The 27,801-nt window shown below is 34.7% G+C and overlaps 1 protein-coding gene across 1 annotated transcript in view; it reads left to right on the top strand.

The window, feature by feature from the left end:
* The window catches only part of PDS5B (PDS5 cohesin associated factor B), a 171,207-nt gene that overhangs the window by 6,332 nt on the left and 137,074 nt on the right, over positions 1-27,801 (top strand). The window contains 9 exon segments of the mRNA XM_043995123.1: positions 6,884-6,970; positions 7,071-7,168; positions 8,259-8,385; positions 10,477-10,557; positions 18,850-18,871; positions 18,874-18,906; positions 18,909-18,940; positions 18,942-18,989; positions 23,572-23,687. Of these exon segments, the coding sequence (XP_043851058.1) occupies positions 6,884-6,970; positions 7,071-7,168; positions 8,259-8,385; positions 10,477-10,557; positions 18,850-18,871; positions 18,874-18,906; positions 18,909-18,940; positions 18,942-18,989; positions 23,572-23,687 (644 nt within the window).

Raw genomic sequence — 27,801 nt, 5'->3', positions numbered from 1 at the left:
ATTTTTTTATTATGAAATAGAAAATCAACAAATGTGAACATTTCTGTATGCAAAGGTGACCAGAAAAATGGAGATTATTGAAACCATGCATGGATCTGTTAGCTTGTATTTTAGAGATAAAAGACTAAGGACTTGGACCTGTAATTTCATTGGTATAGGAAACTCCCTCTACCAAGACAGATCAATACCTTCTTTACAATTCATAATCTTTGTCTAGATCAGAACTGTCTTATGGTGGCCAGATTGTGGTGGTACACTCCTGAGTACAACTTGAACCTTATAAAAATTTATTGGAAATATTTAGCAAGAATAAAATCAAATACAATAGAACAAAGATAATGTTAATAAGTGGTTTTGTAAGTTAATGTGTTATCCCAGGGATCTTTATGGTTTAGTGTCACTGTTTCCATTTGAGTTTGATACCACTGGTCTAGAGCACTAAAAGGATAAGCAGTTTGCTTACTCCCATTAGCCCTTATGTGTCAGAGGTGGAACTTCTGACCCCAAGGCTGGCTCTCAACCCACTATAACATGTTACCTCATTTGAAAAATATACATGTGTGTAAATAAAAATATAACATGATGATATATTTCCCTACTTGTCTGTAGCTCCATCTAAGCTTTCTTCTGCTCTGTTCTTTGTATTTTAAAAATATTTGATTGATGCTCTTTTTAATCACTTAAATAAAGTTCTCTCTTGTTAACAAAAGTATAGTCAAGCAAATGTTTTTACTGTAATAGTCATATATGTATCTTCTGTATACCTATTTCTATGTCTAATTAGTCAGAGTTTCTAAATCTAAAAATTGTTTTCTCTTACAATGTTGTAGTCATTCCATAAATAGTTATCCTGGTTTTTCTTGCTTTTGCTCTACATTAGTTCATATAATCTTTCTCAGGTTTTTCTGAATACATTTCTTTTATCATCTTTTACAGCTCAATAATTCTGTTACATTTATTTGCTACAATTTTTTAATGGGTACCTACTTGTTTCTGGTTGTTTCCTACAACAATAATTGATGTTATAAATTTTTGTCTTGATTTGTTTTGTTTTGTTTTTTGGTGAGGCAGTTGGGGTTAAGTGACTTGCCCAGGGTCACACAGCTAGTAAGTGTTAAGTGTCTGAGCCCAAATTTGAACTCAGGTCCTCTTGACTCCAGGGCCAGTGCTCGATCCACTGTGCCACCTAGCTGCCCTGCTATAAATTTTTTAATGTGTCCTTTGTTTTATCTTTTTGGGGTATATGCCCAGTAGTGGTATTTATCGTTGGGTCAAAAGTTATTTACAGGGTAGCTAGGTAGCACAGTGGATAAAGCACTGATCCTGGATTCGGGAGGACCTGAGTTCAAAGGTGGCCTTAGACACTTGACACTTACTAGTTGTGTGACCCTGGGCAAGTCATTTAACCCTCATTGTCTTGCCCCTCACCCCCAAAATAAGCTATTTACAATTTAATAATTTTAGAAGTATGACTCCAGATGACTTTCTAGAGTTATTGTATTAATTAATAGCTAAAAATATCAGTGCTTTAGTCTTATAGTCTCTCCAACGATTGTCATTTCATTTTTTTTTTGTCATCTTTGCCAATCTAATAAGTGTGAGGTAGAACATTAGAATTGTTCTTATTTGCATTTCTTTAAATGATTTTTGTTTTGGAGCATTTTTATATGGCTCTTGATGGTTTTCATTTTTCCCCCTTAAGAGCTGCCTGTTAGTATCCTTTGATTATCTATCGGGGAATGACTCTTTCTTTTATATATTTGCATATCTTGAATATCAGACCTTTATTATATAAATTTGTTTTGAAGATCCCCCCCCCCTTCTAATTCTAACTGCATTGCCTTTCCTTGTATAAACACTTGCCAGTTTGTGTAATCAGAAACGTCCATTTATTTCCTCTACCCCTTTCCATTCTTTGTTGTGGTTAAAAACTCTCCTCTTATCCTGAGTTATAAAGGGTATCTTTCTATTTTACTCTTTTTTTTTTTACGATATGACCATTTATATAGTCATCATGTATCCTTTAGAAATTTATTGTGACCTAATTTCTCAAATATATAAGAGAACTGAGTCAAATTTATATAGAAATTCAAGCCATTCCTTAGTTGATTAAATGGTCAAAAAAATATGAACAGGCAATTTTGAGATAAAATAATCAAAGCTATCTGTATCTGTGTAATTTAAGATTCTAAATGTGGATTCTAATCTGTTCCGTCCAGTTTTGGGGGGAAACTGACTAAAATCACTGATAAAACGAAGTTTAGGTTTTTAAGGGTTTATTGAAAAATAGAAAGAAAAAAGATTGAGAACAGAATTTCCAACAGCCTGCCATTCCTAATCTTTCCTTAATTTCCTGTGAAGTCCTCTGCCGCCACCACCACTATCAAGTCAGGAACCCCAAAAAAAGCGAGAGCTCTCTGCTCAGGCTCTCTTTCCTCCTTCCTGTCTACTCCCAGAAAATAGGAGGCTCCTCAAGTTGATTGGCTGGTAGCCTTGATAGGCAGCACCCATGAGCAAACATCATTTCCTGATGCCAAGGAAAAGCCACATGGCCTTGCCCTCTGAGGCATTTTCCTCATGGCAGAGCTTTCCCATAGCAAGTCTCCAGTAGGTGGCATCATTCCAATCATTACAAGTCATATAAAATGCTCTAAATCACTATTGATTAGAGAAATGCAAATTAAACAACTCTGAGATACTACCCCGTACCTATCAGATTGGCTAATGACAGAAAAAGAAAATGACAACTGTAAGAGGGGATGTGGGAAAATTGCCCAAAGGACTATGAAACCGCGCATACCCTTTGACCTAGGAATACCACTATTAGGTCTGTATCCTAAAGAGATAAAAAGGAGAAAGAACCTATATGTACAAAAATATTTATAGCAGCTTTTTATAGAGGCGAATCATTGGAAATTGGAGGTGAGGGGTGCCCAGCAATTGGAGAATGGCGGAACAAGTTGTGGTATATGATTGTGATAGAAAATTATGTTATAAAAAATGATAAGTAGAGCGCTTTCAGAAAAACCTGTAAAGTCTTACATAAACTGATGCAAAATGAAATGAACAGAACCAGAAGTTTATACACAGTAACAGCAATATTATATAGTGATTAACTGTGAATAACTTAGCTATTCTCAGCAATACAGTGATCCAAGATAATTTCTGTAGGACTTATGATGGAAAATGCTATCCACTTTCAGAGAAAGAACTGATGGAATATGAATGCAGATCAAAATATACTTTTAAAAACTTTATTTCTTTTTGTTCTGTGTTTTCTTTCACAACATAACTAATATGGTAAAGTGTTTTGCCTGAAATGTATAACATATGAAATTGCCTTTTCAGTGAGGGCAGGAGGGAAGGAAAGAATTTGGAACTCAGAATTAAAAAAAAAAAGTTAAAAATTGTTTTTACATGGAATTGGGAAAATAAAATATTAAAAAATATTATTGTTGTATGAAGTGTAAGATTTTAATTTCTCCCAGAATTCTTTCTTATTTCAATGGCTTTTTCTTTGAGATTGAACCTCTTGAAGATAATCCCCTTCTACTTCCACCCCTGTATTTTGAAGTTATGTTCATTATTTGAAATTTGAATGTCTTTATATAAAATACCAACATGATTGAGGTTTTTTTTTTTGGTTTGTTTTTTTTGTGATTGAGTTTTTTTAAAGACATTTTTTGGTGTCATTAGAATGTGAGCTTCTGACAAAGGACTACATTTAATCTCTTCATCCTTTGTGCTTAGTACAGTGCCTTGCACATAATAGACATGTTTTATATTTTGTTCCCTTTATTGATTATTTAAGAAAAAGTTGAAATATCCAAATAGGTTTTACAAGAAATAATTGAGAATTTTATGAAAAATTAAAAACTATTATAGAATAAAGAAATGTTTTTTAGAGATAAATTAAAGCTATATGGAGAGACAATTCCTGAAAAATGGAGAAGACAGTTGGGTTTAAATGATCAAATAATATTGTCAAAAAGAATCAAAGGTTTTGATAGCCTAGTTAGAAATAAAATGAGGAAAAAAGAACTTTGTGAAAACTAAGGGGAATAACTGACATTTATAAAACACTTCAAGATGTGAAAGCATGTTGTCTTTTTTGAGTTTCACAGATGTTCCATTTCTTCATTTGTGAACTGAGATTCTCTTATCAGATTTATCTTTTGTCATTCTATCTTTGCCTTTGCTTTAACACCTAACCCTATTTTTGTTCTTATTGTCACCCTCCAATCCTTTCATCCCTTAATTCTTTCCCAGACCATCACCCCTGCAATGACTACACTTTTCTCCATTTCCCATTTTGATCCCTTGGTTAACCAGTTCAGCTCCATGCTGTCCTCTTCTCTTATGTTACTTCCCTATTGCTGGTTTTAACTCCACCAAAATTTAACCTTGGTTTATTCCCCCCCCATCCACTGCCTTTACTCCCATTCATGTGCTGCTGAATGAAACTAGAGAATAATCACAAAACCATATTGACTAGATCTCCCCTGCAAATTGATGTCAAATAATCTCAACTGGATCCTCACTGTGGCCCTGCAGTCCTTTATACCTCCTAATCAATTCACAGTCACTAGAGGGTCTTTTCCAAGCCTTTTCATTCCTTCTCAAACCTTTGATAGCTTCTCCTCACACCCACTCAGTTAAGGACCTTGCCTCATTTTCCTGAAGAAAAAAATCGAGGCCATTTGCTGAGAGCTCCCTCTTCTCCCCTCAACTCATATTGCTTAGGTGCCTTCTGTCACTATCTCTGCCTTCACCCTTACATCACACAGTATGTTGGTCCTTTTCCATGCCAAGGCATATGCCTCTGCCTGCATAAGTGATCCCATTCCATCCTGTCGTCTTCAGCAGATTGTCCCCTCTGCCACCCTATTCTCCCACTTATCTTTGTTTCTCCCTGCCTATTGGTACTTCCTTACTGCCTACAAATAGAGAAAGCAAGGTGGTACAGTGGATAGAGCACTGGACCTAATGTCAGCATGACTTGTGTGATCTTGGGCAAGTCACTTAGCCTCTATTTGCCTAGGTTTTCTCAACTGTAAAATGAGCATAATAGCACCTACCTTCCAGTGAAGATCAGATGAGATCACATTGTGAAGTGCCTTAGCACAGTGTACAACTTGGTACATAGTAAATGTTTAATAAGTGCTCATTTCCTTCCTTTCTTCCTTCTTACCAACATGCCCATGAATTCCCAATCCTCAAAAAAAAAACCTCACTTGGCTTTTAAATTCCTTCATAATCTGCTTCCTTCTTACCTTTCTAGTCGTCTGTTTTACTTTCCCCCATTTACTCTACTATCAATACCAGCCTCCTTTCTGTTCCTTGGAAAAGAAATACTCTCTTGACTCTGTTTTTTCATGATCTGCTTCCCATCCTAGAATCCTCTCCTTCCTTTTCTCCATGTTCTGGTTTCCCTGGCTTCCTTCAAGACTTAGCTAAAATCCATATAACATATTCTTCTACAAGAAGCCTTTACTTGTCCTCACTACTATTAGTGGTTTCTCTTTGAAATTACCTCTGGTTTATCCTGTAAATAACTTGTTTTGTGCATAGTTGTTTGCGTGCTGTCAATGCCATTTGGTTGTGAGCTTCTTGAGAACAGAGACTGTCTTTTCCCCTTTTTTAATATTCCTGGCACTTAGCACAGTGTCTAACACATTTAAACAAGTGCTTAATAAATGCTTGTACATTTGACAAGTCAAGGGGGATCTACTTGTAAATTGGGTACTATAGAATTATCATTCTCATTCTACAGATGAGGAAATTGAAGAATAGAGAGGTTAGATAACTTATCAATGTACGGTGTCAGATGTGAGATTAATATGAATTAAACAAAATAAAGGGCTTTATGAGGTGGAGGTTAGTGGGATGTGCATTTCCGGCATGGAGCATGGCTAATGGAAAGGCACAGAGATGGAGAGGAACCGAGGAATGGCCAGTTTTGCTAGACAGTACAATCCAGTGAAGAAGTCATGTATAATGAAATTGGAAGGATAGGTTGGGGCCCCACTTGTGAGATTTAAAAGCCAAACAAAAGAACTGATACATTATCTAGAAGTAATAAAGCATAACTGGCTTATGGAAAAGGGAGTCATATGGTCAGATTCTCATTTAGGAAAAATCACTGTTGTATCTGTGAAAGATGAATTGGAGAGGCATCAGTTAGATGGTCAATACAGTCATGGATGTGAGAGGTAATGAGGGCCTGAGGGAATAATAAAAGGGAGGTGTGGAAAGAGACATGACAAGATTTGGCAATATATGATTATGTGCAGTATCTCCCATGGGAGATAAGAAGCAACAGGAGAAATATCATAAAGAGAAAGTAGAGGAGGGCAGAAAGCATAGCACCGTGGCACAACCAAAATGTGGAGGTAGGTAGGGGGATAAGGGGTTGGGAGGAGGGACATGATATACATAACGAATATAAAATTTATAAACTGTATTTGAAGTCTCTCAAATTGATTACATTTCTATAGTCCTCCAGGTTTAATTCTCTGATGTTATTAATCTTTATAACAGCCTTCCCACCTTTTTTTTACTTTTATGACTTTCTTTCAAGTATGAATTCTCTGATTTTGTATAAATTGATGGGTCAGGTGACTTTCTTTCCCACATTTATAACATTTCTTACATGAATGCACAATTAAATCTTCTTTGCATTGTAATAATGTTAAGAATTTTCATATAAAAGTGAATTTCTTATTCTTGTCTCTGCTTAAGTTCTGATGCCTTGCCATTTATTGTGTCATAGCTCTGATTTTTTACTTATCTTTGTGCTATATGTATAAAAAGTGAATACCAGGACTTGGTTTTTCATTCAGTATGTTATTAACTGAACTGTCATTCATGTTATTTTTTAAAGGATATATTTATGTTTATAACAAGACAACTGAAAGGATTAGAAGATACAAAAAGTCCACAATTCAATAGATATTTTTATTTACTTGAGGTGAGTTATATTTCATATCTTTCACTTTTATTGCTAAAAACTTTTTCTCAGTAGATCTTTATAGTTAAATTTTTCTCTTCATGTTTCTTTTCAATTTTAGAACATTGCTTGGGTCAAGTCCTATAACATATGCTTTGAATTAGAAGATAGCAATGAAATTTTCACACAACTTTATAGAACGTTATTTTCAGTCATAAAGTAAGTTAATTTTATTTGATGTCATTCGTTATCTCAGGATATGATTTTTATTAGTTTAGTTGGATGCTATATTTCAGATTGAAAACAAGTTTTAAAAGTCAGAAATTCTGCAGGTTTTATGTTTAAGTAATTTAGGATAATAAGGTAGTAGGTAAATTGTTCAACTGTTGATAAAACATAATAGGTATGGGAGAGTTGCAAATTTGTTTTAGTGCTCTAAATAGTGTGTAATTAAAGGAAAACTTATGTTAGTAAATTTAGTGGAGGATCATCAGAGTTAGTTAATAGGTCAAGAACTTTGACATGGTAGTGGTAGTTGTGGTAGAAGATGATGATTAAAGAAAGCAAATGAGGAGCTAATTAAGTACCCTGTGGAAGAATGTAGGTGGATTCTATATACTCCTGTGATTCCCTGGTTCTTTTAGTCTGTCCTGTTTGCTTGGGGATAAGTATCTGTTTTAAAATATTGCAACTTTATTATAATGATAGCCTTGGGATCCAAATGATAAGTTTTAGAATTGAGGCTGCCAATGACCAAGTTCATTTGGTATTTGTTTTTAGTAACTTTAGTCCTTAAAAACTTTCTGAATAGAATCCAGGTGTTCCTCCCTCCAAGACTGAATCCCACTTCATAGTAAATAATAGTTACGTGTTAAATGGAGTATAAGTTTGCAGTAAAACTCATTAGAAAATGTATATGCATTCTAAAGCCAATGTAATAATTTTGGATTATTTAATATTTTAAATTATCGACCATTTTCCATTAGTGTGGTTAGTTGAGAGCTGAAGGTATTTTAAAAATTATTATTATTATAATAAATTATTTGCTAGACTGAATTTTGTCACAACAATTTACCTTCCTACTAAATTTTCAAATTGTTATATAGAATATTTGGTTATAATTAATATAAATTGATAAGAAATTAACTGCTATGATAATTCAAAATACAAGAAGGATATAAAAACCTTACAGCCTACTATATTGTTTTGTTGTTTAATAAAGTACAATGCTGGTCAGGACTCTTGTGATTAAATTGTTATTTGTTGTCATAATTCACTAAAAATATTAAATCTCTTTCTCTAATTTTAGCAATGGTCACAATCAAAAAGTTCATATGCACATGGTGGATCTGATGAGCTCTATTATTTGTGAGGGAGATACTGTTTCTCAGGAGCTTTTGGATACAGTTTTAGTAAATCTGGTGCCTGCCCACAAGGTAAATTGGAATATATTATTCATTCAAATTAACAAACATTTGTTAATCCTAGACTATGATGAAAGCATTGTGTTAAGTGTGGGGTTTACAAAGATAGATATTTCTGCTCTCAAGGAGTTTATAGTGAAGGTATGAATATAAATAATTTTAATACTTAACCACATTTGTGCCCAGAATCTAATATTTTTAAAAATGACATAGTACCATATAAATTAATTTTGTTTACAAGTATTAACATTTATAATTTTATGGAAGTATTATCCTTTTAATATTCCTTGAATAATAATTAGAATAGTAACAAAAAATTTAGTATGTGTTTATTTACCTAAATATACCTAATTTTTCATTGAATTATCTTGGCATCTCAGTAAGAAACAACATATAAATTATATTTTCAACACTTTTTGTGGTTTTGAAACTTTATCATTTTGCCTTATTTAGTCCTTACATGTATTATAGTTTAATAATGAAACAGTTTTAAAGGTAGGTTATATGGTGTTCATTAATATAGGGAACCTCTTGGATGAGAAAACTATCTCTACCACTTCATACCTTTCTGTACCCTTTCTGTAACTTCTGGTCTCAGAGAATTGCTTCAGAACCTGAGAGTCAAAGTTACTTATGAGTCATATATAAAAACAGTATATAAGAGGGGTGAAACAATTAAGAAGGAGAAAAGGAAACTTTTTGGAGGAGGAGGGGAAGTTTGCAGGGAAGAGTCTTTCTAAGAATCCCTATATATCTGTAATAAAGACTTGGACTTCTATGTAACATAGTTTTTTAAAAATAAAATTTGTAGATTTAACACCCACTCCAACATGAAGGCAGTTCCTCTGGGTTTGCTATTTAACCATGGTATTTCAAGAACATTCCTCTTCTGAGGGTTGTCTCCTTTTTTTTAGGACTAAACCAGAGTTTAATCTTTACTTTTGGAGAGACTAGATGACTTCAAGGTCCTGATGAATTCTAAATATATGTTTCTTTTCTGTCTCTAGTTTCTTAGTATTAGGTTCTAGGACTAGGAGGGTTAAAAAGAAGCAGATTTTAGGGGCAGCTAGGTGGTGCAGTGGATAGAGCACCGGCCCTGGAGTCAGGAGTACCTGAGTTCAAATCCGGCCCTCAGAGACTTAACACACACTTACTAGCTGTGTGACCCTGGGCAAGTCACTTAACCCCCAATTGCCTCACTTAAAAAAAAAAAAAGAAGAAGCAAATTTTGTTTCTAGGAATGGAGGAATCATAAAGAAGGAGAAAGAGTATAGATGAGTAAAGGATCTGGCTATTTTTATACAGGAATTCAGGTTGTGTGAATAAATAAGATAGTATAAATTTGTGCAAAGTTTATTAAAATAGGAGTCAGAAAACCAAAGTTTTTTATTCCACCGATGGACACTGATGATGGCTTTTTGGACTTGGACAAGTAATTTTCTTAGTCTATTTTCATTCATGAAATTGACATTGAGCGTCAGATGAAGGGATATACGTAAAAGGGCTCTGGAAACTCTTTAGTATCACCCGAATAATTATTATGGGGAGGAGTTCAACAATTGTACAAACAATAAATGTCTGTGAAATACATGGCAATGTAATAAATGCTGGGGATAGGAAGACTTTATGAGTCTGTTTCTCAAGGAGCTTTGCATAAAAGTACAGTGGTAGAGAAGTGTCACAAAGTATGTTATTTTGCTTTATCTTTGTCTTTGAAGTAACTATCTCATTATGTTTGTTTCATAAATTTCATATCAGCAATTCAGTTCAACTCCTAATCTACACATGGGGCAGCGAAGTGGCACAATGGATAGAGCACTGGGCTTAGAATCAGGAAGACTCATCTGTATTAATTCAAATCAGGCTTCAGACACTTACTAGTTACATGGTCCCTGGCCAAGGGTCACACACCTTCACCCTGTTTGCCCTCAGTTCCCTCATCTGTAAAATGAACTGGAGAAGGGAATGTTAAATCACTCCAGTATCTTTGTCGAGGAAACCCCAAATGGGGCACAGAGTCGGACATGCATGACTGAAAAACGACTGACCTGCTTATTAATTTTTATGTTAAATGATTAAGTGGTGTTTGTTATATTTTTTCAGAATTTAAACAAACAAGCATTTGACCTGGCCAAAGCTTTACTGAAGAGGACAGCTCAAGCTATTGAACCCTATATCACCAATGTAAGTCCTGAGTTTAATTTATTGTAGTTAATGTAGGCAGAAGTATGTAAATTTGAACATATATACTCTGCTGAAATAAGGTACATCTCCTCTTGTCCCTTATTTAAAGAAATAATTGTTTGGTTTCATTTTCTTTATCATCTTGTTCCTAATATTACTGATGATTTGATTTGATTTGTCTGTACTTTTTCTTCTTAGTTAGAACTAGAGTTAATTTAATTCAGCAAACATTTATCAAGATGCTTAACTTCTGCAGAATACTATGCAGCAGTTCCTGCCACTCAAGGAATTTATATTCTCCTTAGTAGCTCTAACACATACAAAAGTAAAGACAAAGTACTTTTGAAAGAGAGTGCTCCAAATAGGGTGCAGGGACATTAGAGTCAGCTTTGTATAGTAGATGGTACCTGAGTTGAAGTGTGTGAAGGAAACTAGGTATTCTTTGAGAGAGGCTATGTATTCTGAATATTGGAGTACTCTTATACAGAGGTAAAAGGGATGTTCAGTGGAATGTGGGAAACCTGCTAGTTAGACTAAAATGAAGGGTGTATGAACAGTAGAATGAAATAAAACTGGAAAGCTAGGTGTAAGCCATTTTGTGGAGCACTTTAAGTACCAATTCAAGGTTTTTCAAATCTAGCCTCAGTGACTCTGAGCAAGTCAACCTTGGTTGCCTTCCATTCCTCATCTGTACAATGAAAGGGAGAAGGAAATGACAAATCACTCCAGTAATCTCTGCCAAGAAAACCCCAGTGGTATCACAGAGAGTCAGACATGACTGAACAACAGCAACCACAATATATACAAAGTACTGTTCTTAAGTTATGCAGGGAATATAAAGATAGCTAGACATAGTCCCTGCCTTTAAAGAGTATATATGCTAGCATGGTAAGCATAAGAGAAGTACACAAATAACTATGATATGTCATTGTTTCCATGGATTTATTATTTCTTTGGTTTGAAGGCAGCTTGTAGTCCATCTATAACTTTGTAGATGATGTTAGAGAGTTGCCTAGGGCTCAGAGAGATTAAGTGAAGTAGACATTGTATCTGTTACTATTCAACTGTACTCAGTTGAAGGAAACAGCAAATTGCCTTGTAGCCAAGTAGGGATGAGATATGCAGTAGCATTGTACAGTGGAGAAGTACTGGTATGGAAGTTGGGAGAATGGTGTTTGAATCCTACCTCTAATACTTATTAGCCATGTGACCAGAGGCAAGTCACAATCTCCCTGAGCCTCAGTTTGCTCTTAAATGAAGGAGCAGATAATTTTAAGGTCTTTTCCAAGTCTTTGATAAAAATGTTAAATAGTCCAGGTCCTTTTAAGTTGACATAGAACCACTAATGACTGTTCTTGAGTCAAGTCATTTAACCATTTCTAAATTTATTTAATTGTTTTCTATGGTAGTTCATATCTCTCCATTTTTTCCCCAAGAATGGTGTGAGTTACTTTTCACACTTTGCTAAAGTATTGTATTTACCATATTCCCCAGATCTGCTATTAATAACCTTCAAAAAAGAACGTCTTCTGTAGCAAAGCTGTGCTGGTATTGTGACCATTGCTTCATTTCCCAGATGTTTTCTCATCATATCTTTAATGTTTGGAATTTTTCTAAGAATCAATTTATACTCACTGATCAACTCAAAGGACATGTGTTGTTGAGTTGTGTCTGACTCTTCATGATCTCATTTTGGAGTTTTCTTGGCAAAGATACTGGAGTGGTTTGCCATTTCCTCCTCCAGCCCATTTTACAGATGAAGAACTGAGGCAAACAGGGAAGTGACTTGCCCAGGGTCACACAGCTAGTAAGTATCTGGGGCCAGATTTGAACTCATGAAGATGAATCATCCTGATTTCTAAGCCCAGTGCACTCTACCACCTGGCTACCTTCATGGGACATGCAATTGAAGGGAAATGGAAGATCCATGGTTGTGAATTTGGTGATTGATATTCTTTTTTTTTTTTAAGTGAGGCAATTGGGGTTAAGTGACTTGCCCAGGGTCACACAGCTAGTAAATGTTAAGTGTCTGAGGCTGGATTTGAACTCAGGTATTCCTGACTCCAGGCCAGTGCTCTATCCACTGTGCCACCTAGCTGCCCCGTGAATTTGGTGATTGAAAGGATGGTAGTTCTGTCAGCAGAAATAATGAAAGTTTGAACATGCATGGATTTAAGGGAAATGTAATTTCTGTTTTGGATATACTGAGTTTGTGATGCCCATTGAGCCAGCAGGCATTTGGGAAGTTCTCCACAGAGATAATCATTGAAGTTAGGCTAATTAAAGTAGTTACCAAGGGAGAAAGTATATAGAGAGAAGAGAAGATGGCCTGGAATTGAACCTTGAGGAATGGCCACATATAATGGAGGATAAGATATTAATCCATTGAAGGAACATGAGAAATAGTCAGGAAGAAAAGAAGCAAGAGAAAAATGGTATGATGCAAATTCAAATGAAAATTTTTGGTTCCTTTCTTTAACAACAACAACAACAAAAAAGACATTTATTTTTTTAGCATTCATTTAAAAACATTTTTTGAGCTCCAAATTCTCTTCCTCCCTCACACATTGAGAAGGCAAGCAACATTATAGCAGTTATACAGGTGAAATAATGTAAAACATTTCCGTAGTAGCCATCTTGTAAAAAAAAAAAAGACTAAAAAGCAAGAAATGCAAAGAAAGTGAAAAAAAGTATGTTTTGATGTAGACTCAGAGTTATCACATCTCCCTGGAGGTGGAGAGTATAGTTCTTTTTCTAAAGAGATTAATTTATAGTGTTGTAAAGGGCAAATACAAGGACATGTGTTATTAATTGGCTACCTGATAATTAAAGTGTGATAGAAGGGAAATAGAGGCAAATAAGAAATAAGTAATTCTTTACATATTTGGACCTACCATCAAGATTTATTTTAAACACCTTAATTTCTGATGTGTGACAATTTCAGTGAAGGGTAATAACCCTTTTAGTATTTTGTAACTAAGTTTCACATAGAAATATAAATTTAACACTGAACTGGAGTTAAGAGAATTTGGTTTATAATTTATGCTGTGACTTAGGACTTAATTATTTCCCTTTTTTGGGACCATCAGTTTCCTCATCTCTATAACATGGGGATAATCACATTTTAATATTTTTTCAGTTGCTTCTGAGGATCAAATGAAATATAAAATTGATTCTAACTATATATGAATGTTATATAAAAGTCATATTTCATGAATAACTTGTAAAGATGATCTTTTCTTACAATTATGGCTCTCTTTTCATTCCTCACCTTCAGAAGATTTTGTTGTTGTTGATAAATCTTGTTTGATGGGCAAATAGTGGGTGTTCTGAAGTAGTTATCCCTTCCTGCCCACCTTAAAATATGTATACAGACAGAATTTAGACTTTCAAACATTTATTAAACACTGTATGAAAAATATATTGCTAGGCTCTGGGTATATAAAGAGAAAAACAAAACATTCTCTGTCTTCAAGGAGCTTATTATCCTACTAAAAAAAAGAACTATAATAGCTCATTTTTTAATAGGATATTTAAGGGTTATCAATCACAGCCCTTACACCAGCCTTGTCAAGACTTGTCAAATTAATGGAATGTGGGACTTGATGATAATGCCATCAGCTAGTAGCTCTTGCAAGTGTTTTCTTACATCCTTCACTCAGAGTAATTTTTATAGGCATCATATACCTGGATGATGTTTGTCTCTGCCTAGACACATGTGCTATATTTCTTTTTCAGATGATTTTCTATTACTTGAGTATGAAGGAACCTTTAAAATCAAACTTCTTTCATTTACTGCTTTGGATACACTAAGTAGGATGAAGTAGAATAGTTGAGAAAAAAATCTGTTATTACTCATCATAGGACCTGCCTTGTGGCTTTTAAAAAGGTTCAAGGGAGATATAATTTCTGGGTAATTTAATCATTTTTATTAATGATGCAAGCATTTTAATAAAAGGATGGTCATTTGGCTGTCTCTATTAGACTAAAGACAATCATGATTCAAACTCACAGTTTATATATGCTTTCTAAGAATAGATGTTCCCCAGGATATCATTCAACTCTGATTGGTTAACACTTAATGGGAAAAAAAAAGATAACACTTAATGAGAGAAAGAATATTACAATGAGGCACTGTACTTGAACTTTGGGCAATCTATTCAAAGAATTTTCCCCCACCCAAACCTGAGTAGAACACAAATAGCTACCCCACCTGGTAGGGTCTGAACAATTAGTCCAATCTCATATCAGCAATGTCCATCAAGAGACTGAACTTTTAAAATAAGGACATTAGTAAAAAAGGGAGGGGGAGATGGAGCTCCATATCTCCCCAAATCATTGATTATTAATAATCATTTAAAAAAATAATTTCTCAACCATATCCAGATTTTGGCCCATTTTGTTTTTAAAAGTAATCTTAAAAATTTAAAATATATGTATACTGATGGTCTGTCCTGAAGTGTAGGTTTTTAAATAATTTCTGGGGAGCATTTAAATAAATAGTATCTTTTTTTCTTTGTTTTATAGCTCTATAGAGCATGATGTGTATAATTGGGGAATAAGTTTGGTTTGTAAGGAATCTGGGGAATGTGGCCTTTTCAGACATGTTATATTCGGGCTGTAGAATCAAATTCTGTAGTGGATCTTCATGGTTTCTATTAGAAAGTCATGGATATGGGTTCCTGATATTTGATGACTCTTACAGACTGTTGTCTTGACTAAAATTTCTATTTTGCCCAGTTTTAATTTGCTCTGGGTAAAAAACAACTGTATTTATGTGTTTTCTCATTTCCTAACTTCATTTTCCTTTCCATTGAATGACTTTTTTTATGAGAATGGTCCACCCAAGCAAAACAGTTGATCTACCTCTTGTGGCTATAGACTTAAAGCAAAATTTCTTTTACAAAGTCATTAATTTTTGATAATTTCTATTGGTGCACATACAAAAAAGGGAAAACTTATATTGATCATTTCTTTTGACTAGGAGAATAAAAGGAAAAAAGAAGCTATGTTCTCTTATAAAGGTATAGAATCCAAGCAAGTTCTAAGAAACTTTTTCTACATAGAATGCAAAATGAATGAGTATAATCCCTTATGGTTAACATCATCAATGTCCTGCCCTTATAGAAAGAGAATTGCCTCTTTTGTTCTTATTCTGTCATAATTTTTCAGGAGCTTAGGGTAGGAAAGATAAGGAGAATTGTCAGATGAAAGTTGGTCCTTCTGTCTTCCCCCATATTTTGGGTGCTTGCTATTCTTTCAGTTCCTTACTGGAGATAGTGCCAGACTTGGAATCAGGAAGATCTGAATTTGATTCCTGCCTCAGACATTTAATAGCCATGTGACTTATAGCAAGTCAGTTTAACCTCTCTCAGGTTTAATTTCTTAACCTGTAAAGTGGTGATAATGGTACCACTTTATTTCATATGTAGTTTCCTCCAATTTGTGTGTAAGCCTTTTTTTTTTTACTTGTATCTTCCTTAATACTTAGTGTAATTGCATTAATAATGCTTTTTTATTCATTCTTTCAGATAATATATGTAAATCACCTTTCAGACCTTAAGGTCACCTATTTGGTTTAGAAAGTTTATAAATATAGTTAAAATAAATTTCCTTATTTTATTAAAAGCAGTAGTAGCTAACTTGATATAATGCTTTAAATTTTGCAAAATGCACATATCTTATTTGATTCTCACAACGATGTTATATCATGTTACATCTTTTTTTTTTAATAAATGAGAACCCTGAGGCTGACAAGTGACTTGTCCGGGGTCACATTTCTATAATAAGTTATTAGAATTCAGATTTAGATTTCCCTGTCTCTTTAAGTATATTTTATTCATTTATTAATTTTTAAAGTTACCAACTTAACCACAAAGATACATATACTAAAATGCTTCAAAATTTTACCCCAAAACTTTATAAGGTAAAACCAAACAAAATAATAGCCAAAAAAAAAAATTCTGTGATCCTTTCCTATATTGTCTGAAATTTTGGCACCTTTGTTCTCTTTCTTTTCCTTTTTTATATAGTTATCAGGGTCTGTGTCACCCACGAGCACACAGACACATATGCATACTTATGCTTTGCATCTCTTAAAAGTCTGTATTTGTTTGTATTCATCACATTTATCTTTTTTTGAAAAGCACCATCTGTAACATCAACACATGGTATTTTATCCATTCTCCAGTTGTTGAACATATTCATTATTTCTTTTTTTTTCTTATTATAAATATAGCAGCTACAAATATTTTGGCATGATCAAGTCTTTTTTTAAATGATGGTATTGGGATAAAGTTCTAGCAGTGGAATCATGGGTTTAAAAGTTGATGGGGAAAACCCCATTCTTAATATTGCCATATTGGAGGATAAGCTGCGCCAGTTTTTAGTCCCATCAGCAAGGCTATTATTTGGTTTTGTAGTTATTTCCTACTTTATGTAATTCTAATAGTTGTAAAATGGGATTTGAAGGTTATTTTGAATGCTTTATTCTGATTTTAAAGGGATTTGCATATCTTTTCATGTGGTTAAAAGTGGTTCTAATAACTCTTAATTTCTTTTTCAGTTCTTTCCTCTAGTGCTCTCAGTTCATTTAATTTGCTTTTATAAGAATTCTAGAGTGCTTTATGGCCAGGCTGTGTTTTTCTTTGAGGTTTTACTTCTTAATGTTTTAGAGGTTGTTTTCTTTTGAGTTTGTGCCTTTGGTGTCCTTAGTATCATAATAACTTTTTCATAGGAGGCTTTTTGTTTGTGTTTGTATGGTTTTTATTTATTCATCCTTGTAGTCTTAATTCCTGATCAGAATTTTGTGTTAGGCCAAGCTTTGTGTACTTTTGAAGGAATGCTGGGGCCTTAGATGGTTCTAGTCACTATCTTGAGGAGTCCTGCCATGTCATTCTCTATGTATTGAAAGCTGTGTCCTTCAAGAATGGGGGGGGGGGAGAGAAAGCTAGATGGCACAGTGGATAGAGCACTGGGCCTGGAGTCCAAAGGACCTGAGTTCAAATCTGGCCTCAGACACTTAACACTACTAGCTGTGTGACCCTGGGCAAGTCACTTAACCCCAATTGCCTCACAAAAAAAGAATCAGAGAGGGACAGCTCAGACTAGGGAGTTTCAAACTATAGAAAGAATCCAAACAGTCCGAATTAGGTTTACAGTTTTATTTGCTGCCCTTATGGACTGAACTCCAGAAACTGATTCGAGTCTAAGGTAGTGCAACTGCAGACTTGAGTAGAGTTCTTTAGACAATTACTGACCCCAAATCTAGTTTGCTGGAAGATTGTGGGCAGAGAAACATAGATGAGAGAGAGAGAGCAGAATGACTGAGCTTCTGGCCTACCTTTGTTGCATAGTTTCTGCACTGGTCACATATTTGTAATCATGGGCTAGAAAAAATGATCCTCTGTGGTTTTTCTTTTGATTTTGTAATGTCAACAAGATCTAACATTATCTTAGATCTTTGTTGTAGTTATGAGCAAGGCTAGGCTGTACAACTTATTCCTATTCATTCATCTTTTGAAGACTGTGAATTAAATATAGCAAGCTGCCTAAATACATTTGAAGTAAAATTTTCAGTTTTCCTTTGAGGGAGATGGCTATATGTTGAAATAATTTAAAAAATAACATAAAGCATATTTAAAGAAGATATGGAGTACTTTTTGAGTTAGATGGTATTAGGCAAAATTTCCCAGCAGAGGTATCATTCTTTTGGGTTTAAAATGATGGATAACTGTGTAAGGGTATTCCAGGCATTAGGAATATCCTGAGTAAAGGGCAACAAAGATATCAAATTAGGTTTGTTTGTGCAGTGAATCAAAAGTACATCAGGGGCCAGCTAGGTGGCGCAGTGGATAGAGCACTGGCCCTGGAGTCAGGAGTACCTGAGTTCAAATCCAGCATCAGACATTTGACACTTACTAGCTGTGTGACCCTGGCCAGTCAGTTAACCCAATTGCCTCACTAAAAAAAAAAAAAGTACATTAGTTTGCTTATTAGCATATAGAAGAGGAGTTTGGGAAGGAAATAACGCAGTAATGGATTGTTGATAAATATATATACACAAATTACATATATATTATATAAATATCCACATGACCACATCTGGGGTGAAAAATCTTAGTCAACTGTAGACTCTTATTCAGAAAGTGCTTGGAAACTCTTTAAGTACTTGTGAACTTGCATAATAGTTTAGTATGAAATGACAAAATATGATTTTGTAATAAAATAAGTAGAAAACTTAATGTTTTTTGTTGTTTTGTAAGGCTGACAGTATTTTTATTTTCTTTCAAGTTCTTTAATCAGGTTCTTATGCTTGAAAGACATCTATCAGTGATCTATCAGAGCACGTCTTGACTTAATACTGGAACTCTACAATATCGAACAGTCATTTGTTGCTATCTGTTTTACCACAGCTTGAATTTAAACTAAAGGTAATACATTCTAAAAATGTTATTTGAGTTAGTTATAAAAAAGGCTTTTTGGCCTTTTTCCTGTTTTTGCATTTAAAAAATGTCCTGATATCAAATACTTTTTACCTTAGACAAACCTTATAATAAATATCTGATAAAAATTACATTTAAATACAACCCCCCCCCCCCAACACATTGCTTCCATTTCTGGATATAACCCCTTACATTATGCAATTCAAACAAAAAACCAAACAACAATTTTATGAGCCCTTCTGAAAGTTAAGCAAAAACAAACCCATGTAAGTGACTGTATCTAAAAGTGATTGCAACATTTTGTGCCTCATTAATATACCCTGCGGTCTATTGAAAGAAAGCCAATGCTTTCTTATCTTGTTCTCCATGGACAAGGAAGGGAAGAAAGAATGATCAAAAATGTTGAATGCTACAGGGAAGTCAGGTAAGACCAGAATTATGAAAAGGCCATTAGTTTTATCCATAAAGTACACACTGGCAAACTTGGAGAGAACAGTTTTAATGGCTTGTTGGCGATGGTAGGGCTTAAGAAGTGAGTTGAATTTGGAAAATATAAGTAAAAATACAAAAAGGAGAAGAATTAGCTTAGGAAGACAAAGTGATAATCTTCACTTATGAATGGATTCCTGAAAAACTAGACTAGAGTATGAAAGCATGGAGTAAAGGTTAGTGATAATAGTCGTCATATGAGCATCACTCATGTGAAAATGGTCAAAGGAACATTCACACACAGTTTAGTGAGGAAATAATATCATTTAATAAGGAAAACCACTAAGGTGGGAAAAGAGAAAGGCTTAAGAGAGGTATCAGGAGTGGATATTCCTCTAGCAAAACAAACTTCCTCATCTTGAGGTATTAGAAAATCCATCTCTAGAATAAAGAATTGATGTGTAGCAGTGAGAGTCATTTGAACTTACATAACGTAAATTTGTGTGGGCCATGTCAGCCAGTTGGTTGACTTCTTCAGTTGTGTTGAGTCTCATCTAAGAAAGAATAGAAAAGGTCAATGGTAGGAGTAATTCAGGGTTTGGTTTTTGGAAGAGTTAATCAGTGACAGAACAAGGGAGTAGGGAATCTGAAATCAGTTGACAATCTGAAATTAAGAACGGGATAAGGATTTTTAATGGGAGAAAATAAGGTTAATGTATGGGTAATTATCTAGGAAAGCAGGATGGGGATTGCATGAAGGCTGCATATGGAGAATTCATTTAGGAGGGGCAGGGTATTAGGAGAGATGGAAATGTAGGAGGTTATGGTCAAATAGAAGAATGCATATCTTTGTCATGGAATATCACAATCTCCAAATTATTAAAGTTGTGGGTCAACATAAGGAAAATGGAGACATATAGTAAGTAGCTTAGAGGCAGGGGAAAAGTCCCACATGTAACAAAATATTAATAGCATTGTCCAATACATATCTGAATGGATAGAAACTGAAGAATATATTTCCAGCATAACCGTATGCCATGATTACAATGATGTAATTGAAATAAGGACTGGAAAAACCTTTTATGGCTGAGAGTTTGTGATAGTATTTCTCTCTAATTCTCAGTGGTTTCAGTGTGACCAAGGCTGTGTATTTTTTGTGTACTTTGTCACAAAAAGTGGATTTAACAAGTGATTGTTTTCATGAGTGTCAAAAAATAAGAATTTCTGGCGTATCACTGTCAAGAATCACTTTGAATTAAAACATACATAGCAGGAAAAAAAAAGTAATTGAAGACAGTAATAAAAGGTATCCAGACTAAGATTAAATGCCACCATGACAAATGTAAAAAGTTCCCCACAGTATGCCTTCCTCTTAAGTTTTCAGTTAGGATTTTATTTCATATCATTTTTCATCGCATCCTCATATGCCTTTGCATAGGTATTCATTTCTCCATTTTTAGAATTTATTTACTCCCCAACTGGAGACTTGTGGAATCTTAACTTCCTTCATTCACCTCACCCCTTAATTGTTGCCTTCTACTAGAGACCTCTCCAGATATACCTCCTGCCCCTTAGTTGTCAGTGCTATCTTCCTCATATTACTTTGCATGTACTTACTTGTGTCTCCTAGTGGTTAGTGGGTGTGTGCTCTCTTCCTCCTGAAATAACATGTACTTATTTATGCACATAGTTATCAAGGTAAGCTCCTTGAATTCTACCACTGCTTAATTTTTGTTACTTCCCCAGAACCTGGAATAGTTTGCACATTCTAAATTCTTTTTTTTTTTTTTTTTGGCGGGGCAATGGGGTTAAGTGACTTGCCCAGGGTCACATAGCTAGTAAGTGTCAAGTGTCTGAGGCCAGATTTGAACTCAGGTACTCCTTAATCCAGGGCCGGTGCGTTATCCACTGCGCCACCTAGCCGCCCGTAAATTCTTAATAAAATGGCTATTGACTTATAAAGTAAGTTGAATTGAATAACTGATAATGGTTTCAGAGGAATACACTTTTCTTCCTCTTGGTAGAGAGGAACAATACTACAGGGAGCCACATGATGCTTATGTTCCCAGAATTGACTATTTTAATTTAAATGTTTTTCTTTGTTGCATGGTAGGATTCTCTGAGGTTGGCTTGGTTTAGGGTTGGAGAGGCTAATATATTGGGAAATGAAGCAAAAAACAAGAGAGGAAGGGAAAGGAATAAGCATTTATAATATAGTGCCTACTATATGCCAGGCACTGTGTTAAGTGCTTTTTGGCAAAAATATCTCATTTGATTTGTGTAGGGTAACTAACTTATCTATTATGAAGTCAGAAGTAGGCATGGACCAAGTCTTTCTACCACCTTCAACTCTCCTCTTTAAAAACAACAACAGGGGCAGCTAGGTGCGCAGTGGATAGACCACCAGCCTGGATTCAGGAGTACCTGAGTTCAATCCGGCCTCAGATATTTACACTTACTAGCTGTGTGACCCTGAGCAAGTCACTTAACCCCAATTGCCTCACTAAAAACAACAACAACAACAACAACAGAGTTTTAGAAATATCTTTGATTTTTATATAGCCTAGATTTCCCAATGTAATTTTTTTTCCTTCCCTGCCAGAAAAACCATCCCTTATAACAAAGCCTGTTTTTTTTTTTTTAGTAAGAGAAAGAGAAGAACAATTTCAGTAAAGCTCATCAATACATCAGTAAAATCTTACATTATAAGCAATGTCTAATGGGAAGATTAGATCATCGGGTTTCTCTCTTAATTACCTTATACTCTGTCTTTGAGGAGATACTTTTTAATGTTGCTTGAATGCTTAGGAAAGTAAATATTTTAATTTTATGGGAAAATTGTGAGGACTCTATAAGGCTTATGGATATTATTTGGGTGAAATATGCTGTTAATTGATTCATTTGCAAAGGTTTATATAGAATCAGGATAACTGATTTAGGAAATGATTTTTTTTTTTTTGGGTGAGGGCAATTGGAGTTAAGTGACTTACCCAGGGTCACACAGCTACTACATGTCAAATTGTCTGAGGTCAGATTTGAACTCGGGTCCTCCTGAATCCAGGGCAGCGTTCTATCCACTGTGCTACCTAGCTGCCCCTGTCAGGATGACAGATTTAAGGGAACTATTTTATTTATGGACCTCTTGTGATTTTTATACATATACAATTGAAATGATATCAAAAGGAATTTTTGTTGACTAGATGTCTAGATATAGTTGAAAAATGATAGCATTTTAGGTTTTTAAAGAAGCTTGTCAGAACTACTTTATTTTTGTGGGGCAATGGGGACTAAGTAACTTGCCCCGGGCCACACAGCTAGTAAGTAAGTGTCAAGTGTCTGAGCCCACATTTGAACTCAGTTCCTCCTGAATCTAAGGCTGGTGCTTTATCCACTGCACCACCTAGCTGCCCCAAAACTACTTCAATAGAAATGGGAATTGACTGTTGACTACTTTAAAAATTTTTAAATGAATTTAATGTTAGCAAATACTTTAGTTTCTTAATAATTGCCTGGTATTGAAGAATATCATGAACTATGTGCTTGACAAGTAATAATAGTATTATATTGAAATCAAAAAGAGTTGAAGTGTTTGCTTTCAGCATTATTTTATAAAACAGAATATTCTTGAAATTGTAACTTTTGTCTCTTCTAAAACAAATTTTTATATGTGCTACTTCTGTTTTGATTTCATGATAATCTTCTCCCTGAAAGCAGTAGAGTGTGGCATCTACTTATGATTTTCAATAAGGTTAATTTTGTCTCAAAATTTTTTTGAATGTCACAGAAACCCTGTGGTCATCTATATCCAGAATTGTTGATGATTTTTATGGGACATATTCTATGTAATTTCTTAATTGTATATTCAGTATTGATATTCTAAATTTCTAAAATATACAGTTGGATTAGGAAATATTATACTGAGAAAAGCTTTTCCAGTTACAATGTATAATTTCAAACTTTGTAACCTGTTTGAAGATGTAATCCATTACTAAATCAGTTATTTTATAGTTCTTCAGGTAAGTTTTAGATTTTTTTATACCATTTTATTGTATAGCCTACTCTTAATAAAAACTTTTGTTACTGATGTATATATTGGTGTAAACATATTATTTCATATATTTTTGACATCTTTATTTTCTAGAGCAATGACAATGAAGAACGTCTACAAGTTGTTAAACTGCTAGCAAAAATGTTTGGGGCAAAGGATTCAGAATTGGCATCTCAAAATAAACCACTTTGGCAGTGCTACTTGGGAAGGTATATTCTATTTTATTTCTCTTTCCATAAGGGAAAATATTGATGTATGCTGACATTTCACACATGTTTCTTTTTAAGTAATATCAAGGACTAAGTCTAAATTTCCTTGTATGTAGCACGACACAAATAATGATGATCAGTAACTCATATGTGATTTTTGAGAGCAGGCAATAATCAGTCATTCCCCCACTCCTTTTGACACAGGTGGGTGGGTCTGGTTCTTAGGTATTTCTCAGGAAAAGAATTATACTCTTGCACACAGTCCAATCAGAATTAAGTTAATCTTTTTTTGGCACTAGGGAAGGTGACCAGAGAAAAGTTGAAGACTTAGTCCCTGGGGAGGATAAAAAGTTTTTAAAAAGCATTTCAGCCAAAGCCAGAGGGAAGGCAAAGCTTTAATAGATTATAGATGGGGGAGGAACTTGAAAACAGAAAGTTATAGTTTTGAGGTGGGATGGGGGATGTTTGGGGGTGTGAAGTTTACAGGTCTTTTGGGTGGGGGATAATCCTGTCCTCTGGGATTATCTTTGTCTCTTGGCTCCAGCCAGGTAGTAGATACACCTGGTTAGCATTTGGCTTCCTGCTATCTGGTAGATTAATCATTTTTCACAGGAAGAGCTTCCCAGGCCCTACTGCATCTTTGATTTTGTTTCTCAGAGGAAAAATCCCTTCTGATTGATTTTAGGTCCATGTCATTTCTCCCTTCTTTTCTTATTTAAGGGAAAAAGAGGGTGAAGTTTTCATCTTCTGTAACTGTTTCAAGCTGAACAAGGTCCGCAGAGAAATTACGGGGGAAGGAGAAGTCCTTGTTAGCCTGGTCCAGAGGGTGAGGAGGCATAAGGCAAGGGGCTATTGCTGCCATCAGATTGAAAGCCTTGAGCATAGATGAAGAAAACTTTAATAAGAGGTTAAAAAAGGCAAGGGGCAAAAATCAAAAGGACCAGAACAGTATTACTATAGGGAGAAAGGGGGACCTACCAAGAGAAAAGCCAGAATCCAGGATTCTGCGTAGGAGTGAAGAGCTATCATGAGTGTCTATCAAAATAAATACAACCCACTGTGTATTCATTTCCCGTAGTGTTTATAGGGGTTTCAGGGCACCTCTTTAAGTAGATTTACTTCCCTGGTTTCCAGACTATTTGTAGAGATCCTCTAGGTTCCTGTTAAAAATCCTTTGCATAGCAGATCTCAATACAAATTAGAATAGTCTCTCAAATTTTACTCAATTCTTACTTTACAATTTCTATTTTGATTATTAAGCCTGTTGGAAGTCCAAATCTAAATATCCCTTGATTTAAAGTAACTACAATTTAATTCATTTAATCAATGCCCTCCTCAGGAGGAGCAGAGACAAAAAAGGATCTAATCCTTACATAAAACTTAGGTTATAGAATACTTTTATAAGAAGATGACCACAAATGAACTTACCAAGTTAACTTCAACTGTAGTAAAGGACTTAGGATGACACTTAAGTAATTAATCTCAAACAATGCATGCCAAATAAGTTGTCCATAATAAACCATGTTTGTATTAAAGGACGTGCTTTTTTTTTTTTAAAAAATTTTTTTTTTCATTTTTTTTAGTGAGGCAATTGGGGTTAAGTGACTTGCCCATGGTCACACAGCTAGTAAGTATTAAGTGTCTGAGGCCGGATTTGAACTCAGGTACTCCTGACTCCAGGGCCAGTGCTCTATCCACTACACCACCTAGCTGCCCCCCAAAGGACGTGCTTTTCATGCAGATATTATTTCCACATTGCAGATAAACTCATATAAAATTGACCTTTCCCATAGGTGTAACCAAAACATTCTATAAGTTACCCCTGCCTAAGAAAAATTGGTTGCATTAAAATTCTTTTCTTTAAAACACACTTAAGATGTTTCTGATTCAGTTTTTTTTTTTATCACTTCTTTTTTTGTTTGTTTATTTGTTTTGTTTTGTTTTTGTGTTTTTTTTTTTTTTTTGCGGGCAATGGGGGTTAAGTGACTTGCCCAGGGTCACACAGCCTAGTAAGTGTCAAGTGTCTGAGGCCAGATTTGAACTCAGTACTCCTGAATCAGACCAGTGCTTTATCCCACTGCGCCATCTAGCTGCCCCCTCTGATTCAGTTTTAAAATGCATAACTAATAACAGACAGATGACAAAGCCAGGTGCCTATACCTCTAGTTGTTTAGATATAAAAAAGCATTAGAATTTCTAGGTTAAATAGTTTAAACTTATACTGCGTCTCACTACAATAACCCAGATATTGCAGCATCAACATAAGGGATGAAGATCCAATATTGTGTTTATGCTGATCACATGACATGATTATAGGAATTTGCCATAAAGGAAGAGGGACAAAGCTCTCAGGGAATGTTTCCCTAAACTTCATGTCTACTTCAGGCAGAAATTGTATAGATAGCTAATTGAAGTGGGCCAAGCTTAAAATCAGCCAGTTGGGATAGTTTCCATTCCATGTGTCATATTGGGAAATTAAGACAGGGGAATCCTACCTTCAGTCCTTACTAAAAGTTGTTTTCCCAGCCTTTCTCATGACACTTTGTTTAATTTGACTTTTTTGATAAACTTTACTGCCAGCTGGTAAGGTGACAAAATTTAGTGGTTTTTTTTTCCTTTTTTTAAGGGGAAAAAATTCTTTTGTGAATATTTAGGGTATCATTGGCAAATAGTTTATATAAAGGCTTATATTCCCATATTTAATATTTCATTTTAATATATTTCAATTTATTGGTCTGTGATGATAGCTAAATATGTATAGTATGTTTCATTCAGTTGACTTTGAAACTGAGTATAAAGGTAATTAAATGAAAGGGCCATTGCAGTATGACAAACAAAATTTACTAAGAAGTAACTTACCTTGTGAAACTGAGACACTTATTCTTCTCAAGGGCAGACTCATATCTCTTTGGTTCTGTTACCCCTGTCCTTAGTCCCAAGCCTTGGATATTCTTTCTTTCTTTCTTTTTTGGTGAGGCAGTTGGGGTTAAGTGACCTTGCCAAGGGTCACACAGCTAGTAAGTGTCAAATGTCTGAGACCGGATTTGAACTCAGGTGCTCCTGACTCCAGGGCTGGTGGTCTATCCACTGCGCCACCTAGCTGCCCCTCTTGGATATTCTTAACTCCTTCTTTATGATACTCTGAGTAATAACTCCCTAGTTCAATTAAATACCTTAATTCTGTTACATTGTTTCATTAATTTTCAGGTTGACAAGTATTACTGTAAAAAATATAAAAACTATTTTTGTATAGATATCTCTATGCCTAATTTCCCCATCTCTCGTATATAATTCCCAAAGCTCCTGGGTCTGAAACTCTTTACAGTTTTCTGATTCATAGTATGTATATCAGAATGATTGCCAATTTTTCTTATTTTAGTTATTAACTACATAAAAAGAAAAGATTTAAACACACTAAAAAAGGTAGAATAAATCTTTCTGAAATTGAGTAGCAAAATAACCTTATCCTTAGTTAACTGTTTTTCAAATGATTATTAGAAATAATAGTAATTACAAACAAGTGAGTTTGCTTTGCAAAGTAAATATAGAATTTGGGGTGGGGGGAGTGGAGTGAGGCAGTAGGGTTAAATGAGTTGCCCAGGGTCACACAGCTAGTAAGTGTCAAGTGTCTTAGGCTGGATTTTGAACTCAGGTCCTCCTGAATCCAGGGCTGGTGCTTATCCACTGCGCCATCTCAGCCGCCCCCAATAAAAAATGTTATTGCATAAAATTGCAACTTTTATTTATTCTCTCCAAATTTTTTAGATTCTTCTGTCCATTCATATTCCACCTTCCTGCCTATTGTATGCTCCATTCTTTTGTTTTTTTCTGTTTGTATTGTTTATCAGTCTTTCTGTCTTTCTTGTGTTATTATCTTAATTGCATTGAATTTCATTACACATATAGTAGTACCATATTTTATTTAATCATTACCTCATTTTTGAAAATTTCTTAGTTCATTTGATTACCTGGATCAGTGAAATTAAAAAGGATCCTAATATAAAACCAATAAATATTCTGGAGTCATTTCTTTGACTTTCAATGCAGTAAGAATATATACTACTCAGATCAACAGTATTTTACATGAGTGCCTAATTGGATTTTGAAGAGTGAA

The sequence above is a fragment of the Dromiciops gliroides genome, chromosome 3 (genome assembly GCF_019393635.1).
Source record: "Dromiciops gliroides isolate mDroGli1 chromosome 3, mDroGli1.pri, whole genome shotgun sequence".
NCBI classification, from domain to species: Eukaryota; Metazoa; Chordata; class Mammalia; order Microbiotheria; family Microbiotheriidae; genus Dromiciops; species Dromiciops gliroides.
The sequence above is the reverse complement of the archived record's forward strand: the minus strand, read 5'-3'. Positions and strand labels throughout refer to the sequence as shown.